This window comes from Bemisia tabaci, chromosome 10 (assembly GCF_918797505.1).
Source record: "Bemisia tabaci chromosome 10, PGI_BMITA_v3".
Taxonomy (NCBI): domain Eukaryota; kingdom Metazoa; phylum Arthropoda; class Insecta; order Hemiptera; family Aleyrodidae; genus Bemisia; species Bemisia tabaci.
The window spans coordinates 14,327,025-14,347,232 of record NC_092802.1 but is presented as its reverse complement, the minus strand read 5'-3'; the positions used below and the strand labels follow the sequence as shown (position 1 = coordinate 14,347,232).

The following is a 20,208-nucleotide window of genomic DNA, read 5'->3' as shown; positions in this document are numbered from 1 at the left end:
TCTCACTTGAGGCCTCAGAAATGAGACTGAAACAGTGATTCACCAAGTTCTTCCTCATAACAGGAAGTAATCAACAACTTTCCATGCATGATGCAAAAATCTTTAGTTCTCTAAGTGATCAATCTCCAATAGGTAGGTATTATGAGAGTAACACGGAAATTATGATTGGTTTTACCTTAATTGCAACTTGCTTGCTTAAGACAGAGGCAGAACCAAGGGTTCAATAAGAGATACAAATTGAAGAGCACTCACCATAGTTTAATCCGCTGTTTGGGATAGTTGAGATTCTCCAGTAATGTTAAAAAGTATGGTAAAGTATGCGCTTTATTCCTGACTAAAAAAGCGATGACTAATGTGTTTGGTTTCACATCACCACCGACAGACACACTCTGACTAGAGATCACATTGAGATCGATGAGGAAAATAATTAAAACTAAACATAGACTAAAGGTATTCATTTTTGCAAAGGGCAGTTACACTGCTGGTGAAGAAAGATCATCAGTGAAATGATGTTCTCAAAGTTTAGTGTTTACAGGAATTGATAAAAATAACCTCAAACTATCATGCCTTGTACTTCCCTCAAAACACCGTCTTAAATTTTGGGCGCTTCATGCTGTACTTGTCTACGATCATCGCTTAATATTTATCCGCACTATTAAAACCGACACGCACATTAAAGAGAAACCAATGTACACAAAAAAGTTAAAAATTGACCGGCCGCAGGACCTCTGATGAATGTAAACACTGATAACTGCGTGGGGGAGGGGTGAACGACCGAATTTTGTAAACAAAATCGTCCGCGGGAAATTTGAATTTTCGGCTCCGTTAGAACGGTCCGATCCTAAGATCGAAGCTAATCCTGCTCTTTTTTTATCTAGAACAATTTCAGCGATCAGATTAAAGTTCTTTTCACTGAAATCTTGCAAATTTTCATATTTCAGCTCGTGGCAAGGAAATCGTTGCTCCAATCTTTTGACGGAAACTGTTATCATCCCAGCCACAGGAAACCTCCAGCTGGAGAGAGATAATCCATCACGAATTCTGCCGTGCTAAGAAAGAACGCCGTATGAGCCTTCAGACGTTGCCGAATTTCTTTCGATAAACACCGAAATTTACTGGGAAAATTGAATATATTATCTCCCAAAATTTTCAGATAATTTTGTACGCAATTTAATATAAAATATCTGAAAATTTCACTGAAAAATATGCATGAATTTTGTCAAAAACACATGTTTTATCAAGGGCAATTTAGCAACTCTCGAATGTTCATACGACGTTTCTCCTTAGCACGGCAGTGCGCTTGTTCGGTGCACTTTTCCAGAGTGGACCGTTGTTGCCTTGTGTTAGTGCAGACTGCTACCGTGCTAAGTAGAACGCCGTGCGAGCGTTCAAATGTTGCCAAATTTCCTCTCGAAAAAGATTAAATTTTGGAAAAAGTTATGAATATTTGGACCGCGTTAAACAGAAAGGAACCAAGCCACATCAGCTATTGCCAAATTGAATTGGGCAATTTAATTCATTTTTTACCGAAAAACGGTTGTGTGGATTTCTCTGCAAAAATCAGTGAATTTTCTGCGTGGTACGAAGTAAATTCCTCAAAAATGTCAAAGGAATCCGCAAAACCGTTCTCTTGTAAAAAATTAAATTGCTGTATTAAATTTGTCAATAGCTGATGTGGCTTGGTTTCTTTCTGTTTAACGCTGTCCATTTTTCCTTGAAATTTTTTGACTTTTTCGATAGAATTACGAGCAAAACCCTCTAAAAAATCGGAGAGGAAATATTCACAAATCCTGAAAGTTCGTGTGGCTCATAGGGTCTCTTGCTCAGCACGGTAAAGTGAAATTCGTGCTTATAAAGGGTACAGGTCATGTTTTGTATCCTTCTTTTACAGAGGACAAAGTTGACACATTATAGGGTTTTTTTTTTTTTTATCCATCTTGAAAGTAGGTAATGAATTGGCTCGATGTTAAAGAAATAAAGGAGGAAGGGGAAGGAATTTGGGATGTAAGTGAAAAGAACCTTTCGATTTCCATAAAAATCAGGGTGATCAAAGTTTTACAAAAAAATCAGTGAGTTTCCGGATTTGAGTACACTCTCCCACAACCCATGATACCCCTAAAAATATGATCATATCCCCTCATTCAGGCTATTGTTGAGGCAAGTTACTGTATGAAAAAGAATAAATGTAACAAAAAGGAAACACGAATATATTTCTTCATTCAAATTCGCTTTCGATGAGTCATATTACTGGTGAAGGCTTTAGTTTTAAAGCGCTGTCACCCTTTCCTTCCAGATAAAAAATAGCTTACTCTGAAAGTTTCGGAATTTAAATTTTAGTTGCTGACAATTATATGCATCCTTGAGATGACGCAACTGATAAAAAAATGAGAGGTTTGATAAATAATAAAATTTTAATGGCTTTTTTTTTCTCTCGCTCCCTCTATTTTAAACAGAAGCACATATAGAGATTAAAAATAAAAATGAGCTTCCAACACAATTTAGCTTAAAATTCAATAGGTAATCAAGTTGAAAAAATCAGCTCTGGTCTCCAATTCTTCTATCCAACGTACTCCAGGCACTCAGAAAACGAATTTCACTCGATTTGTTCAGAAATTTCATTTACTTACTTAATGTTTCATCTAATGTCTTACAGAAAGTATCTTCGATATTAAAATTCAGGAATATTTGTGTGAGGTTGTGAGTGTCAAAAATTCAATGGCAATGGAGATATAGAAAGAAAAGTTTCAAAATTGTCAGAAGAAAAACGAACTTTCAACAATTGAAAATCACAGCTTTCAATGATGGTACCTGAACTTAAGTTTCTTCGAATGAAAATTTTAAAGGATGACTACCAATAAAATACAAGGCGATTTTTCAGAAATATAGAGCATCTTTTAATGACTTTTTACTTATACACTTACAGGAAATAACATAAATTCTTGTCTTCAGACTGATGGGCCAGTCCTTGGTTTTACAAAAAAACACAAACAAAAAAACGTGAGATTCTAAAATGCTTGAATACAAAAATATGAAGAAAAAACCTACTTGAAAATGCAAGGGCTTGATCAAGATTATGACTCAATCAAAATATCAACGGATTTGCTTAGGGCTCAGAAATTCAATCACTTTTTGAGTTTTCTTCACTCGACCCTTTCGAGCAATATAAATTTATAGCATGAATTTCTGATCCGGATACAAAAGGTCTCTACACAAAAAATATTCAAACAAGGAGATGTAACTTAGAGGAAGAATGTAAATCATAACAAAAACAATTACAGTAACTGTGATGACAATAAAAGTATCGTAAATTCGACCAATTTCAGATGAACCCCGGAGAAAACCGATGGTGAAACTTTGAAAGACATACATCTCGACTGCTATGTTTCTAAATTCCTGGTCTTATGTTATTTCTTCGATTGAAAGCTGATTTGTACTTTTACATAACATTTCAGAGGAATATTTAAGCAATAATAGAAAAATCATGGAAATTTTTGCAAATCAGAAACGGTTTGGTATAATTTTTCAGCTGTATAAAATGATACAGGAAAATTGCTCTGCCGCAAATTAAGATATCTGTTTCCTTAGTTTCACCATCAGTATTTAGCCATTAAAAATAATTTTATAATTCTGTGTATGACAGTTAAAAAAATATAATCTTTGCAGATGAGTTAGAACATTCTCACTACTAGCTTAGCATTAGGAATAATGCCACCTAAATATTAAGTTAATAATTACAATGATACTGGTCAGAAAAAAAGTTCAAAGGAGTGGTACGGTGCAAAATTCATGAGCATTAAAGTGAAAAAAAAAAGCTAAAATAAAATCAAACTTTGATGGCTTTGTTACAAAAATATACACGAGTTGCAGTGTTGGAAGAAGTTCTTATAAATTTCAATATTTTCTCAGAAAACTAACCAACTTCATTCCTGAAAATGTGCTATGATTATTTTCAATTATATTGCACCAAATTTTTAAAAAAACAAATTAAGTAGGTGATAGGTTAAAAGAACAAACCATGAATTAACATTTCAAAACTAAACAATATGTGTAGGTATGAGTTGTTTCTTGAGTTTTAGTTTTGGACTTGGTAAATGCAGCGACAAGCGCTGATAAAGAGACAGATATTTCGTAAGTTGCAAAACTACAGAATTAAGTTGATTCTGAAAACTCTTGGTCAGTAGAAAATTAAAGAAATGAACACCACCGCTAAAAGATGAGAGCTATTATCGAGGTAAAATGAAAATCTGAAATGACTTCAGGTGGGAGTAAATTGTACATCTTCATGAACAACGGCAGATTTTATAAAATAAGGTATGTGCGATTACACTCACGTTACCATCCCAGACAGTTCTAATTTCATTTTGAGCAAGTAAAAATGACCCAACAAAAATCTGAGGAAAGCAAGCATTTCTTCAATAAAAGAGAGAAACTTAAGAATGGCCTAGTAAGATGGAAGTAATGCATTGGCAGGAAACAATTTTAGCAAAAGTGAAGACAGATTTTGCATTGTCACAGAAATCATTCTTAATAAATGCATTAAAATTAAAATTGTGTGGAGAAAAACAACATCGAGAGCTCCCAAGATACAAATTACACGGGTAACTCAGGAGAGAATGAATGCGTGGAACTAATTAACTTAGAAAAAATCTTAAATTCTGACAAAGTCTTTTTTCTTATTGCAAGAACAAATTGATAGTGACACTTTAAGAACGGAGAATTCCTCCAAATTTTACAGCCACCACTTGATAGGGGCTTATGGTTTTAAATAAAAAGAAATAAAAGAAAAAAGAAGATTACAGAGAGATACAAGAAGATACAATTTAATCCGATTAATGAGAGAGAACTTACTGATCAGATTACGTTTTCGATATGTAGGTACTTATTCGATTGTCATATCATCATATTCTACGGTGCCAAACTAACAAAAGAAGATAAAATGAATCTTCATTGCCTTCAAATGCAAAAACTTTGATTTTAAAGGTTAAACAAATTTACGAAGTCAAGCCAGAATGCTTCAGAAAGAAAAATCTACTAAATTTATAACGGAGAAACCGGAATACAGTTGCACACAACTCACAACAATAACATTTTAGAGTTGAAACTTGAGAAGTCATGGAAAAAGAAAGAACCCAAAAATAAGAGTTTTCGCCAAATTGTACAAATAGTGGCTGACACTTAAGATAGAAGATAAGTAGAAGTCTCTCACTCAAATAATACAACCTATAAAATAACAGTTAAATTCAAGAACGCAGAACTTTCACTTTTTAGGGGGGAGGAGGGACCCTCACACATATAACATCAAACTGACAGGCTCATTCAGTCCTTAAACACTGCAATGTTCTCTTACGTATCATGAAAAAATCAATGCAACAAGCACAAAAGCATACAATAAATGTGATTAATTGTCAGCCGATGGATCTAAAAAGTGAAATATACATTTTCATCTGATAAGCGATCCCCTAAAAAGGCTCCGACAATTGGACAGCATTACCTAAAACCACAGATTAGTCCAGATCGCTAACATCGGCGGAAGAGCGTGAGTAGCTTTGTGAGCGCCATTGGCGGGAAAATCCATGGGCATTTAAAACTAGGAACCAAAACTGAAATTTTGGCTATTTTCAGCAGATTTTCGGCGGGAGAATACTTCTTTTTCAGATTTTTGTGGGATGAAACGTTCCGAAGAATTCAAGAATTAGTTTCTCAGTAGAATTTATGTGGTTCAATATTTCCAGATTAAATAATTAAGGTGGAAATAAATAAAGAAGGAGAATTAATTAAAATACGAGTAAACAAGGCTAAAAATTATTGAAACACTAAAAGGTAAGACGTTTCGAGCTGCTTCCAGCTCATTTTCAGCTGCAAAAACACATAAAAACAAGTAAAAAATTGAGTGGCGACCTGACCTCAGCCGTTATCACGTAACCACTCATAATAACGGCTGGGGTCAGGTCGCCACTCAATTTTTTACTTGTTTTTATGTGTTTTTGCAGCTGAAAATGAGCTGGTAGCAGCTCGAAACGTCCTGCCTTTAAGTGTTTCAATAATTTTTAGCCTTGTTTACCCGTATTTTAATTAATTCTCCTTCTTTATTCGTATAATCGGGCTATGTTTTTGTGCTTTATCGGTGGAAATAAACAAATCAGAGTTCATCAGTATACTGAGTAGATAACATTATTGAAAAAATTTGCAGATTATAATATATCATATTTTTGAAGTTTAAAGCCTTAGAAACCGAAAATTAAAGCAAAATCCTGCCAAAATGAGACTTTTGGTTCCTAGTTTTGAATTCCCGCCAGGCCCCCATGAGAGCAGTTAATTGCTACCAACTGTTGTAAGAATATTGAAACAGAATACTTAGCATAACAGTACTTGATAAAATCTTATTTGATCAAAAACCATTATTACACATTACTATTTATACTTTTTTCAAGCTTTATAATCAGATTCAATAGGAAATTTCTCTCGATCCGGTCAAGTTCTTTCACTACTGGTAGTGCCATCAATTTTCTAAAGTTGCCTAACCTGTAGCAAAATTACTCACGCTTCTGAAGCATTGGCTAGATTGGATGTTAGCGATCTGGACTAATCTGTGCCTAAAACCAGCCTGACTGCATTCTATATTGCCAAGTTCTATCTTATGTTTCATTGTTTGAAGCAAAAACTTTTGAACATAATGGTTCAAAACTTTTTCTGAATTTGCTTTGGATTACAAATGACAAAAACTCAAAGTCTCGGTGCAGAAAAACTGCTTGGTTTTTTGTTGAAAAGTAAAGAATCAGAACAAATAAGGCAATATATAATGTAATTACACTGATTTTGTTTCATTTCGTCCAGTTATTAAATGTTTCTTAGTAATGAGAGTGACATTTTTAAGTAGTTCATAGGCTTTAAGGGATCAATGCTGAAAAGGAACAAAAGTATCTTCTTCAAGAAAAGGTATAGTCGTCGATTTTATCGAGCTACGGTTTTCAGAGGAAATAAGGAGATTGAAATTTTACCCAGAACATAAAGAGTGTTTGTAAAGCAACTCAAAAGTATATGTGAGGCGCTATGAGGGCTAAAAATAAATTTTCAATGAAGTTGGGCTCAAAGAAAAGGAAAATTCTGTTGACGAGCATCCAAGCATCTCTGGATTTCTGAATCAATTTTACCCAATAAAATTCTTTCATCACATTCATTTCAGCCGGAGGGATTTATGGATAAACGGATGATTCGCCCAGAGTAGTTTTAACAGTCATACTAATTTATGAAGATTCATTTTCAAAAAAGTTTACAATATTACAAATAATTTTTTCAACTGGAGGTATTGAAGAAGATTAATTTGAAAATAAGTGACTAAGTAGCTTGGTGACATCAACATGTATTCAGTTCATAGGAAACACAGTTCCAATTTCTATCTAGAGTTATTGAACATTCATTGCTATGACTTAATTCAAATTTTAGACACTCGCAAATTTTTTCATTCCATTAATTTTCGTTTCTTTCATTTCCTGTTACTATTTCAATAATTTGGGCGACTTTGACAAGAGTAGTCTTAAACTAAACTAGACAATGATTAATGTATTAAACTAGTATAAAACGGGTACATGTACGGGGGAACTTAAATACAGCTTAAAATTAGTTCGAAAGACTAGAGGTATAAATCATTCTCCTGAGAAAGTCTTGCGCTTGTCATCAAGCCAAGAGTATTACTGTCACAGGTATTGAAATACCAGTAACTTGTTCATTTCCTAAACTTATAATTTTCCTATGTATATTCACTTCAATCATTAGGGATGGCTGGATTTCATACACTTTCGTCTTTTTCAGTCCTATCTCCCAGCCATCACCTTAAATTACCCATTACTTTTATTACTGAACTTGCAACTGATAGCTCCACTGATTATAGCCAGCCAATAGCGTGTAGACTTGTTGTCTCACCACCTGTGACGTCAGCAAGTCTATAAAAGCTTGAGCTGCCCTTTTCTCGAGGTCCATTCCATCCCTGACCCATGAGTACTCATGTTACGCCCTTTACTTTTTTTGCGTATTTAATTCAAAGTGTGACTCTGTAATTCTTTCATTTTCTAAATTCAATAATACAATCTTTTCGGCCCTCCAAGTATTTTCGTTAATTTCTGCTCTCCCACAATCTTAGCTCTCCCACTACTCTTCAGTAAAAACGCTTTTCTTCTAACAATTACGGAGGTTTATAAGGACCTTCATTGGTGCACAAGGCCTCTCTGAAATCTGTTAAATTTCTGTCATTTTTCTTGAAAGGGTTCATTACAAGTGAGAGCTGCACTGCAATAAATATGAGGATCCAACGGGTAAGAATCAGTTTTAAAATGAGTTATAAGGCTGTTTGTGTTACATGGAGTCATTGACTGACAAATTAAAATTATTTTTCTGCAGCCTATTGAAAACATAAGTAAACTTACCCTTATCAGTCAATAAAGAGAGCTTGTTCTCTCCCTGACTGCCTGAGTTCATATTGTTCTATCATTCTAAATCGATAATAATAAAAAAAGTAACTGAGAAGTGCAAGAGAGAAATCTTGTTTGTTACAGAAAAATACTATACACGAAAGTTATCATGGATTTGGCCCTTATGCTGCTGAACCTGAATTATAGACATACTTGAACAAAAATAATCACCACGTTTATTTATTTTATTCACTGCCTTTGCTGATAGAAAGTATGGTCAGTTTTACTTCTTCTCCACAGCAAGTTCCGATACATCTTGCATGAGAACAGAACTTCTTCATGATATACCGTGTGATAAATTCGATCTTAAATGACACATCCAAGAGAGACTGACTTGATAAAAAGAAAAATTAAGTGTTAGGGCATATTAACCTCCTTTTAAGCAGGAAAATAAATAAATAAGCGTTGGTGCAATTTTAAGAATACTCCAACAATGAAAAAGGAAGAAAACCTTTACCTTACAAAATACTTTGGAAAACTCCAAGACTTTCTACTCTATCAATAATTTAAAACTAAATTCTGTTCTTCATCAAAACAAAGAAGTCAAAGATGTAAACTGAAACTTGAATCTTCGATCATTTGATGTCAGGAAACTGTTCTGGATAGACTTCATTTTCGAGAAATAAAAAAGATTCAAATACAGCTTAAACATGATTTGTGCGGCCTTGAGAATAAAAAATCAAGCATTTTCCAAAACAGCTTTTGTAATTGATTCCTGAACATACAGTTTTTGCCTCGTCTTGTGAGCCCAAGTAAGTAATATTTGGTTATCTTTGAAAATAGATCACAATTTTCTTAGTAATGTCTTTCCAAACGACTTACTTAACATCAAGAGCTTTGTTATTTCTCAAAGTCAAATCTTTACCACTAACAATTATTAAAAAATTAATAATATGAGCACTCTTCAAAAACTTCTCAAAAATGCGAGCTCTTTTGAAGCCTTGAAATTTTTTTCCAAAATCAAGGACTTCTCAAGGTTGCACAAACCATGCAAATAGTTTTGAAACCAAAATTAAAGGAAGAATATTGGAAACATTATTACTCATTAATACCACATTCAAAGAATCACAGCCTCATAAGCGCTCATCAAGCTAATATGAATAATTAGTACATAAAATAATAGTTTCGGGAGAAAAAAAGAAAAGAAAGGTATTGTTCAATATCATAGAGAAAGATTTACGCTTTCATGTTTTGAAGAAAGCAATGACATGAGTGTGTGGCTTCAGATTAAGGAATGCTGTGTTTTGTGAGACTTTCTCTGTTAAAAACAAAAGCTATAGAATCTTGAAACAAATGTCACCATTAGTGGCTTAGTTGTTTGATAAGTCATCATTTCTCAAAGATTACTAAGGACTCCAGATACCGCATTGAAATAAAAAGCGGCCCCCCAGTCCCCTGCAGCTCCAGGGTAGGCAACCTGTTTAGCGGTATGCCATACTTCGAGCTAACGAATATACTGCTTGCCGTGTGTTTGACCGGCTTCGCCGTGCTGTGCTAAGTTTGATTGAAGATTCACAGTATTAAATTTTCTTATGAATTAAATCGTTAAAAAATGCCGAAAAAACCGAAAAAAAGAATGAAAAAAAAAATAAAAATTAATGCAAATATCTCTGCTCAATTTTCTGAGTCCATTTACCATGACTAGTGACTAAAATGAACAATTTTCGCAATTTGCCGTTCATAATCTGCACATTCGAAGTGCAAAGTGCAATTTCCCATGCACTTCCATTACAAGTGGGCTAAAGTATGGCATACCGCTACACAGGTTGCCTACCCTGGCGCTGCAGGCGACTGGGGGGCCGCTTCTTTCCTACGGCAAGTATACGGCGTGCGGTATCTGGAGTCCTTAGTAATCTTTGTCATTTCTATATCGCTGTAAAACAAAAAAATAAAGAAAAAAACCAAAACGTTCACAGAATCTACAAAATCTCTGCTTAATTGAAAAAAAATGCTGACTTTCTGATATCTCTTCCATTTATATTTCATTACAGGGAGAATCTGGTATAAAGCAATGCAAAAGAAAATTGATTCGGACTCGAAAATTTCAAAAAATTCCTCACCAAAAAAAAGGACATTCCTCCAAAACAACAAGTTTCTGGTGGTCATGATATTAACTAAGGTAACCATTTTGGTCACACTTCCGGAAGAAGAATACGCCTAGAATTGAGGACTTATTTGATAAAAGGGTGTAAGGGGCCTTAAATGCTAATAAGATTGTGCAAAGCAGAGACCTATCTAAAGGCTTTGCCACACATTTTCCTTTTAAAATAATTTGAATTTTTCCTCACTATTGTTTGGAAAAAAGTATATTGTGAATGAATTACATTTGCTGAAAGTGCTGTGAAAAATTGCATAACCGTAGCAGAATTGTGCCTCATAATCACTTTCCTCAAAAAATTCCTTAATTGTTTCAATTAAAGAAAGTGAGGTGAAAATGATACAAATCTTTTGTCAGCATTATGAATAGAACAAAAATATTCCAACTTATAAATTTTGTCCCTTATGAAAAATTCAAACTCTTTGTCTGCGATCAACCAATAAAAGGAATGTCTTTGAATTTGGTAGGAAGTTGTTTTTACAAGTCAAAAGAAGAAAAAAATTAGGTAAATTGAACTCCCTTTTCAAACACTTTTGATGGTGACATAAACAGAGATAAAATCCTTAAAAGAAAGAAAAATCACTCAATAGAGGTTAATTTACATACAGATTAACTTGAAGCTATAAACTTAAATTCGTTTCTTTGGTCTAACACTTCAGTTTACAAATCAGGAACTAACAAACAAAAAAATAAAAAAGTAGAAAAACGATAACAAAAACCAGGCATCACCCTCGCCCAAAAGCCTCCAGAAAAGGGTTGAACTTCTTCCTGTTACCCCGTTTGACTAAAAATTTAATACAGATAAACAACAGCACAGTTGCTGAAAAGGCATACAGGCCAATACAAAAACCTATGTCAAAAAAGTTAATGTTTACAGAGGACGAGATAAGAACCTCTTCTCGGTAGCCGATCTCATCATTTGAGACGGCATCATTCATTCTGTGTGATGGGCTTTCCGTAGTTTCGACTTTTGGAAGTGGATGGTAGCTGATTTTTGTGTAAACACTTTTTAAATGATCTAAAACTTCCTCCTCATTCCACTCATTTCCGTTCCTACACTTTGGACAGTTTATGGCAGATGGAAATTGTATTTTCAAACGACCACCAACTGAGTCATTACTAAGACGAGCGTTCACTTTATTATGAGCATTCCACAGCCACAGAATGCTTTTATTAAAAGATACCACCTCTGAAGGCATTGTAGCTGCCATGCCTAAAAAGTGATGAGCACATTCCGTACAGCCAAAGAAATTTTTCACATAACCAGCCATACTCCGCAAAACGTCTAAGGGGTCAGAGTCATTGTAATCTTCATGCTTGGCGTCAGCTTGGACAGTCAACGTGTGAAATAGGAGCCACAGCGAGCACGGTGGCTTTGTAGAGCTCTTCGCACAATTCATATAACCACCAGGGCTGAGCAGATACTTGGATGTTTCTTTTTCAAAGGGCTCAACATATTTGTTGTACTGATCGATAGTCATTGATCCTGGGTGGTTCCAGACATCATTACTGAACTGTTGGAGCAATGCTTTGCCAGTAGGGTCTACAGGGAAGTAACGGGCTATCACTCTAATGACATGCTTCAATGCATGTAGACTTTCGCCGGCAAATTCTTTACGCATACGCAGCTCATGGAAAAGCACATGTCTGAGAGCCATCTCCAAGTCCAGCTGATATACTTTGTCATCAGATAGGGTTTGCTCTTGGCTAATGATGTCGAATATCTGTTGAGGATTTAGAACTTCAGGTGCTGCATTGCTAGGTGATATTTTGGGGACTGAAATTCCGTTCTTACCAAGGAAATCCTTCATAGCATCATAAAAATCTTCCCTCGTTGTATTTCTAACGGGCAACTGAGTCAATTTTGAAGACCCTGACTGTTTCACATATAAACTGGGAAATTCCTTGACATCATATAACTTAACAGAATCACTGTCAGTCTCTAATACACTGAAAATTTTGAGTTTTTGTACCTTGTGGAAGTCCAGGATGAGTTCGGCACCAACGAATGATTTGAGCTTGTCAAACATAATAGCGATGAATTCAACCTCTGAAGGGAGCTCTGCTAGAGCTTCTGTCAGATTTTCTGTTGCTTTAACATCTGGCCAGGATGCGCCACTTCTGTTGTCGGAGACAGATTTCTCCATGGCTTCTATTGTCGTGTGTCGCAGATCGTTGATGTTGAACATTCGTTTCATGTCATCTCCATAGAATCCAAACGGAGAGTTGGGAGGGAAGTAGCGCAAGGTTGGATAGGCCATCACCTCATAATCTCGACATAACTGACCATTGATTTCTGCAGAGCAGTCGACCGCACCTACGGTGACGACATCTTTCCAGTCTGAAAATGAGCAGATGGATAGAATTAGTAATTACCAAAGGTAGTTAAAGGGCCCTAAAAATTTGAGCAGTTTTTTTTGTTGGGGAGGGGGGGTGCTAGAGGTCTCTTCCCCTTTTTAAGCGATCTATTAGAGTTTTGAAAAAAAGTTTATATTTTCCAAATTCAAACTGTCCAGTAAATTAAGAGAGTTCATTAAAATTAGGGTCTGATTTTTCTCCTTCTGTTTCTTTCCCTGCTACAGTTGTAGCACAATAGAGGTAGTCTAGAACATCGGTGCTGATGTGCAAGGAGTGTAATAGGCCTGGTCATTTCCTTGAAATCATCATTCAAAAATAAACAGCCACCGATTAGAAAGCAAAAAAAAGTTATTGTTACCTGGCTAGGATAGAGGAAAATTAAGTTGAAATATTCTAGATTCATTTAAATTTATGAAAAATAACTCATTTGTGTCCACAGACTGAAAAGAAAACTGGAGAGGTTCTGTATATAATCCACGATTACTCCAATACTGTCGTGCTGAGGAAAAACGCTGTATGAACCTATAGGCGATGCCAAATTTCCTTTGATAAAACCCAAATCCCTTGGTAAACTTACAAATATTTTTTCCTCAACTTTTCAGATAATTTTGTTTGTAATTTTATCTAAAGTTCCTGAAAATTTCAAGGAAAAATATTTGTAACTTTTCTCAAAAGTAACCGTTTCATCGGGAGAAATTAGACAACTCTTGAATGTTCATATGGCGTTTTTCCTTAGCACAGCAGAATAGCTCAGAGCCATCCAATTAAACTGACCATTATTCAGCAGTTGGTCAGATTTTTAGATTTGAAAGATGCTTTTAAGATGAAGCCTCGCATACATAATGCATGGACCTATTTCTAATGCTTGAACTGAAAACTGGTCTTATTTAGCACACAATGGTCAGAATTTAAAGTTTAAGTTTTAAGGTCAAGTTTTTTGGTGACATCCTCATCTGCAGAGTTTTTTGTACTTAGCAGGTATAAACTGAAATATACAAGAGCAAAAATACTGGCAATGATCATGGCGCATGAAATAAAAGAATGTTCTTTCGATGCAGACAGACCACTCAAATTAAATTCTCCAAATTTCTCTTCTTATACGTTCACTCTTCCCCATGGTAATAATAGTTTTGAAATCTAAGAAGCAAGTTGCTTTAGGTTCCTCTCTCTTGCTTTCCCTCACTTTACACTGAGACTCAAAATTGTACCTGATGAGGAGGCATAAACAGATAGTACCTTAAAATCAAAATAATCTTCCGCCTTTCTCATACTTTCATAGATCAGAGTAAAAGTAAGTGCATTATAAAATAACATTGCTGGAAAACAAAATAAATGTAAAAATCAGGAAAATAGGCAACAACTACCAGACCATCTGAAAAGAATGATGACATTTTTACAGAAAAGCAGTTATCTAAAATGGGCAAGATGGAATGACACTTAGATCTCTTATGAGATGATGTGGTTGAAATGTTCTTAAGCTTTAGAGATAGAGTCTCAATGAAATTGTGAAAAGTTCAATTTCGCTTGCACATCGGATTAGAAGAATGAGTGAGAACTCAACTAGAAAAATGTAGGTAAATGGAACATCTCTAGATCATTAAAGCATGGTCCGGTTTCGTTGAATATGTTAAAAGTATAGTGATTATTCAGCAATTACAGAATTCCAAAATTACAATACAGTCAAGGGTAATCAAATGATGCTTCCTGCAAATACTTACCTCAGTGTTAGGGGGATAATTACCTAATAGATAGAAATCCCTCTACTACCGAGGGATCAATCCTAAATTTACTAAACTAATCAGGAATGAGAGGCTTGCAAGGCCATTCTTGAAATTGTCAAAAATTGCACAGCACTCACTCGCAATGGCTTCAAATCCTCTTGAAGTAAAATGGGAATGTCGTTAGATATCTGCTTCGAAAGACATAACCTCTAAAATAGTGTTACAAGCATGTTAACTTCAAAACACCCTTATTCTCGCGTACCGAAACCAGAAATAAGTACTGTTCTTTCACTGCACTAATAATGGAAGAAAAATAAATATCATTCAAATACTAACTGTGTATGTTGCGAGCAAAGTTCTTCCACGTCGGGGCATAACGGATACAATGTCCGCACCAGGCGTTGTAGAACTCGACGACTAATGCCTGGTTCGGGTTCATGATAACAGAGCTGTTGAAGTTGGTGGCATTCAGGATGAGAACCTTATCCTCCGAGCTGTACAATCCTTGACCGCTGATCAAATCATGGAACAATTTCTTGTGGTTCAGAGAGACGGCCCTCTGGTCCGAGAGGCCGATGCACAGGAAGAGAGACAGGATGCTGGCTTGAACATAACACAAAAAACTCACGATTTTTGGGTCCATCGTGAGTACGGATTCACGCAAAACACATGGAAATCGATGAATGGGGTGTTCACGCGAGCAGAGATTCGAGCACGACTGACAACGAGTGACAAGTGAAGTGACGGGAAAGTCTCGCACGGCAGACCCGGGTAATTGGGCTTATCAGCACGCAACCATTATCCCTGTTGCGAGTCTAAATTGGAGAACAAAAGGAGCACCTAATTCGGATCGGCTTAGAGCTCAGGAGTTGTGAACACGCACACTGAGATGAGAGGAGAAAATTCACGGTGACAAATCAAAGAGCTTCTGTGTTTACCGTTTCACAGCAGCTGTTATCAGTGTTTATGAAAATTCCTATCCCACTTGTTCCTCGCATGTGACCCACTCCCCGCCGCGGTGTTGCCGGTTTCACAATAAAATAAATGCTCTGCGCATGACCTCTACTGCCGCGCTATAAGGAAGAACGCCGTATGAACCTTCAGGTGTTGCCAAATTTCCTTCGACAAACCGCGGATTTTGATAACAATTTGTGAATATCTCTCTTCCGATCTTTCAGACGAGTTCGTCCTCAATTTGATCTAAAAAGTCTGAAAATTGCAAGGAAAATTATTCATAACATTTCTTCAAAAATAATTTTTTTCTGGGAGGAAATTTGGTAACATCCGAATGTTCATTCCGCGTTCTTCCTCAGCAAGTCAGTCTAGTTCTGACGTATGTATTTGAAAGCAGCCCCCCCCCCCCCCCCCCATCCCCCTACTCCTACGCTGGATTCACTCTGAAATAACTTAAATTTCTTTAAATTTTTCCCAAAAAGTAGGTATGTATCAATCTTTCAATATAATCTTTATTATTAAACTGTAATTTAAATCGTTGTGGAGTTCGGAACCTTTCCAAGCTACTCTACCGTGCTTCCGAAAAACGCGTTATGAACATTCGAATGTTGCCAAATTTACGCTCAGAAAAAATTTATAATTGAAGAAAGTTATAAATATTCTTCCTTGTAATTTTCAGGCTTTTTAGATCAATTTACGAGCGAAATCCTTTGAAAAATGGAAGGAGAATTATTCGTCACAAATTTTTCTAGAAAATGTGATTTGTCGAAGGAAATTTGGCATCGCCTGATGGCTCATACAGCGTTCTTCCTTTACGCGTCAGTGCTGATCTCTACCATACAGCAAATCTAAAATGCAAGTAATTTTTGGACAGATTTGCGAAATGCTGCTCCCAAGTATACCAGTTTTCTGCCTTAAAAATTTGAAATTTAGCGAAAAAATCTAATCGAAAAAGTTTTTGAATCGAAGCGAACTAATAAGTAAAATTTCAATGAAATAAATAATTTTTCTTTCGACCCAGCGTGATCCCTTCTTCTTGAAGAGCTTAGGAAAGTTTTATCTGGGGAGAATATGGCAATGCTGCTGAGTAGCTACATGAGCTTGTGCAACATTGTGTACCTAGGCAGCTCGCAGTAGATCAAAAGGAATCCCATCATTTAGACGGATTTAACTCGAGTACCTAGATGTGCAGGGTGTTCCAGACCAACCGTGCAAGGTTATTTCTAGGTTGTCCTAGGTCGGGGAAAGTCGGAGACGGCGGGGATGGACACGGAATCGACTTGTAGGAAGAAAAAAATTGAGTGTTTTTTTAAAAAAAAAAAAAAAAAAAAAAAAAAAAAAAAAAAAAAAAAACGCACACACACACCCATATGGGAAACGTACTTAATCGGGTGAAGGGCCTCATTTTCTAACTGTTTTCCCGAATCGGAGCGACACTATATTGGCATAGCGAACGAAACTTAACGAGTGCAAGCCTCGCGCCATCACGCCTTCAATTTTGCAGATGCCGCACGGATATTCATCTAGTACGAATAGTTGTATCTCTGCGCCGTCATCAACGCAGGTCCTTTCCCTTGCTCTATTTCCATATTTTGCTTGTTTCTGTTTGTGTTATTTGTAGTGGTGCCTCTAGGGCTACGTGAGCAACATAGCCAAAGATAAGAGAGACGTAATCGGACCTCGTTTTTTCAATTTTTCTCTCAAATCGGAGCGACACCTCATTGACAGCGACAGCATAGAGCGGAGCATTGCGAGTTCACGCCTCGCGCCATCGCGCCTTCAATTTTGCAGATGCCGCACGGACATTCATCAAGTACGAATAGTTGTATCTCTGCGCCGTCATCAACGCAGGTCCTTTCCCTTGCTCTATTTCCATATTTTGCTTGTTTCTGTTGTGTTATTTGTGTTGGTGCCTCCAGGGCTACGTGAGCAACACAGCCAAAGATAAGAGAGACGTAATTGGACCTCGTTTTTTTTAATTTTTCTCTCAAATCGGAGCGAAACCTCATTGACAGCGATAGCATAGCCCTTTGTTGCACGGTGGTATACATGTCATACCACTTCGGTTTTTAATTTTTACAGCGCTGCCAATGTGATGAGCGGACTCAACTACTGAATCATTGGGTCCAATATACCTCTGGTTATCATTGCTAAATGGTATGACCATTCATTTTTACAAAATGACATGGCTACAGCGTATTGTATGTCATGAAAACCCGGTATTTTAGGTTATGTCGGATCCGCATTGTTTTTCTTCGAGTCGTGTGTGAAAAATAGGTGTTATTTTTTAGATAAATGTGATTCTCTAATCTAACTAGCCGTAATTTAGTAGGTGCATTGCAGTTTTTACTTGATTTTTCATTTTGGTCGATTTTCTGAGCTGAAATAAAGTGGTATGACAGTTATACCACCGCACACACAGCATTTTGTAGATAACTCAATTTTCTGTGCATTCTCGAGGAAATCTTTCTCCCCGTTTCAAGGTTTGATCCCAATGTCACTCGAGAACCGACATTTCCTTGTCCTAAGCGTATTTCTCGGGTGAAGGGTGAAGCTACTACCTCTCAAATTCAGTCGCCATCTTGGATTTGGGGCACCCTCTTTGACCGGGGTTTTTTTATGACTGCATGCTTGAAATGTGCGACTAAAGTGATATAAAAATTGAAATCTAACTTGTCTAATCACATAAAATCCAAAAAATGCTCCCTCCTACCTTTCAAAATTGGCAGCCATCTTGGATTTAGGGTACCCCCTTTTGAAAAGGAGGCCTTTATGACTTCATATATGAAATTCACAACAAAAATCTTATCAGAATTGATATCTGATATTGATATCAGATGCCTGATCACGTAAGAATTTAAAAAATACACCCTCCTGCCTTTCAAATTTGACCGCCATCTTGGCTTTTGGGACACCCTCTTTGACCGGGGGGGGGGGATTGGTTGGTGGGGGTGTTATGACTTTATATATATAATGTGGGTGACCAAAGTGACATTGGAATTGATACCTAACTTGCCTAATCATTTATAATTTCAAAAAATGCACCCTCCTGCCTTTTAGATTTGGCCGCCATCTTGGATTTAGGGTACCCTCTTCGACCAGGAGGCATTTATGACTACATATAAAATTTACGAAAAAAGGTACATCAGAATTGATATTTCAGGTGTCTGATCAAGTAAAAATTTAAAAAATACACCTTGCTGTCTTTCAAATTCGGCCGCCATCTTGGATTTGGGGCACTGTTGTGGATTGGAGGGCTTTTATGACTTCACATTTGAAATCGACGACCAAATTTACATCAGAATTGATACCTCACTTGCCCAATAACGTAAAATTTTTAAAAAAAATGCACCCTTCTGCCTTTCAAATTTAGTCGCCATCTTTGATTTGGGGCTTTTTCGTTGACCGGGGGGCTATTATGACTTCTTATATGAAATTCTGAATCCTAATATGGAATTTTGGACCAAAATTTCATAAGAATTGATATCTCACTTGCCTAATCACATAAAAATTTACAAAATGCACCCTCCTGCCTTTCAAAGTCAGATATATTGAATTCGGGGCAGTATCTTTGACTGTGGAGGGGGGGGGGTGGCTGTTCTGACTTCATACATTAAATTTACTACCAAAATGACCCAGAAAATGATACCTCACATGGCACTCTTTATTGACCACAAATATTCTTTAGTTTTTTTCCTGCCCCCCCCCCTCCCACAAAAAAATAAGTTTCCCCTGGAACTTCAAATATACACCCCTTTTTCTTTTTCTTCTTTTCCCCCATTCCTTCCACCCTAATTCTGTGTAGTCACAAAGTTTTTGGATTTGACCTTTTTCATATTCATTTAAAAAAAATTTTGCTTATGTTTGAAATTTCAATTTTGATTTTTTTTTATTTATATTTATTTTCATCTTGACTGCCGTTCTCCACTCGCTGGAACCCCCCCCCCCCCCTCCTAAACCTGACCCAAAAATGATATATGTGATAATCGATATTACTAAAATTAGAAAGTTGAAATCATACATACATACAAATGTACTCTATGTACTAAAATCCAATGTGGTCAGCAAAGTGGTATGACAGTTATACCACCGCACAATGACAAACCTGGAACGTCAGTGTGCGGTGGTATGACAGTTCTACCACTTTTCCTACCCCTACAGAATTTTTCAGAAGGGATGAAAAAAAATTTTGAAGCGTTTTTTGTGCTTATCTTTATCATTAAATTTGAACCATAACATTTTTTTTTAAAAAAATGAAATTTTTTTTTTTTCCGTGCAACAAAGGGATAGAGCGGAGCATTGCGAGTTCACGCCTTGTGCCATCGCGCCTTCAATTTTGCAGATACAACACGGACATCCATCAAGTACGAATAGTTGTATCTCTGCGCCGTCATCAATATGTCTTTCACTGCTGCTTGTTGTTAGTTTAAAATAAAAATTAACCTTTTTTTCTTCTTTTTTCTTATTTTTTTATGTTGTTTTATTAGCTTAAGTTCCGATTCGGAACCTACAGCGACCTATAAATACTATTTAGTGTCAGGAGCCATCATGCTTTAGGCTTTCAAATTTTCAGGGATCAAGGCCTACCTAGTAGAATCAGTTCTTGTAAATC

At 36.3% G+C, this 20,208-nt stretch overlaps 2 protein-coding genes and 1 long non-coding RNA gene across 3 annotated transcripts in view; 1 reads left to right on the top strand and 2 right to left on the bottom strand.

Moving 5' to 3' along the window:
* LOC109037684 (glycosyltransferase 25 family member) overlaps nucleotides 1–960 on the bottom strand; it is a 323,369-nt gene extending 322,409 nt beyond the window's left edge. Inside the window, exon 1 of the mRNA XM_019052461.2 lies at nucleotides 253–960. Within this exon, the coding sequence (XP_018908006.2) occupies nucleotides 253–458 (206 nt within the window). The 5' untranslated portion in view covers nucleotides 459–960. The remainder of the gene's footprint in view (nucleotides 1–252) is intronic.
* Nucleotides 961–8,696: 7,736 nt separating this feature from the next.
* LOC109037715 (sulfhydryl oxidase 1) lies at nucleotides 8,697–15,608 on the bottom strand. Its single transcript, XM_019052510.2, has 2 exons — nucleotides 14,979–15,608; nucleotides 8,697–12,904 (listed from the first exon to the last, which is right to left on the bottom strand). The coding sequence occupies exons 1-2, from the start codon at nucleotides 15,283–15,285 to the stop codon at nucleotides 11,289–11,291; spliced, it is 1,923 nt and encodes a 640-aa protein (XP_018908055.2). The 5' UTR covers nucleotides 15,286–15,608; the 3' UTR covers nucleotides 8,697–11,288.
* A 469-nt stretch (nucleotides 15,609–16,077) lies between these two features.
* Nucleotides 16,078–20,047, top strand: LOC140225699 (uncharacterized). The gene is made up of 2 exons (XR_011900668.1): nucleotides 16,078–17,447; nucleotides 19,881–20,047. It is a non-coding gene; the product is annotated as an uncharacterized lncRNA (long non-coding RNA).
* The last annotated feature ends 161 nt before the right edge of the window (nucleotides 20,048–20,208 follow it).

Coding starts and splice junctions, on each gene's coding strand:
- LOC109037715 (XM_019052510.2), bottom strand. CDS start 15,285: ATGGACCCAAAAATCGTGAGTTTTTTGTGTTATGTTCAAGCCAGCATC. Junction 12,905..14,978: donor CTTTGCTCGCAACATACACA/GTTAGTATTTGA, acceptor GCTCATTTTCAG/ACTGGAAAGATGTCGTCACC.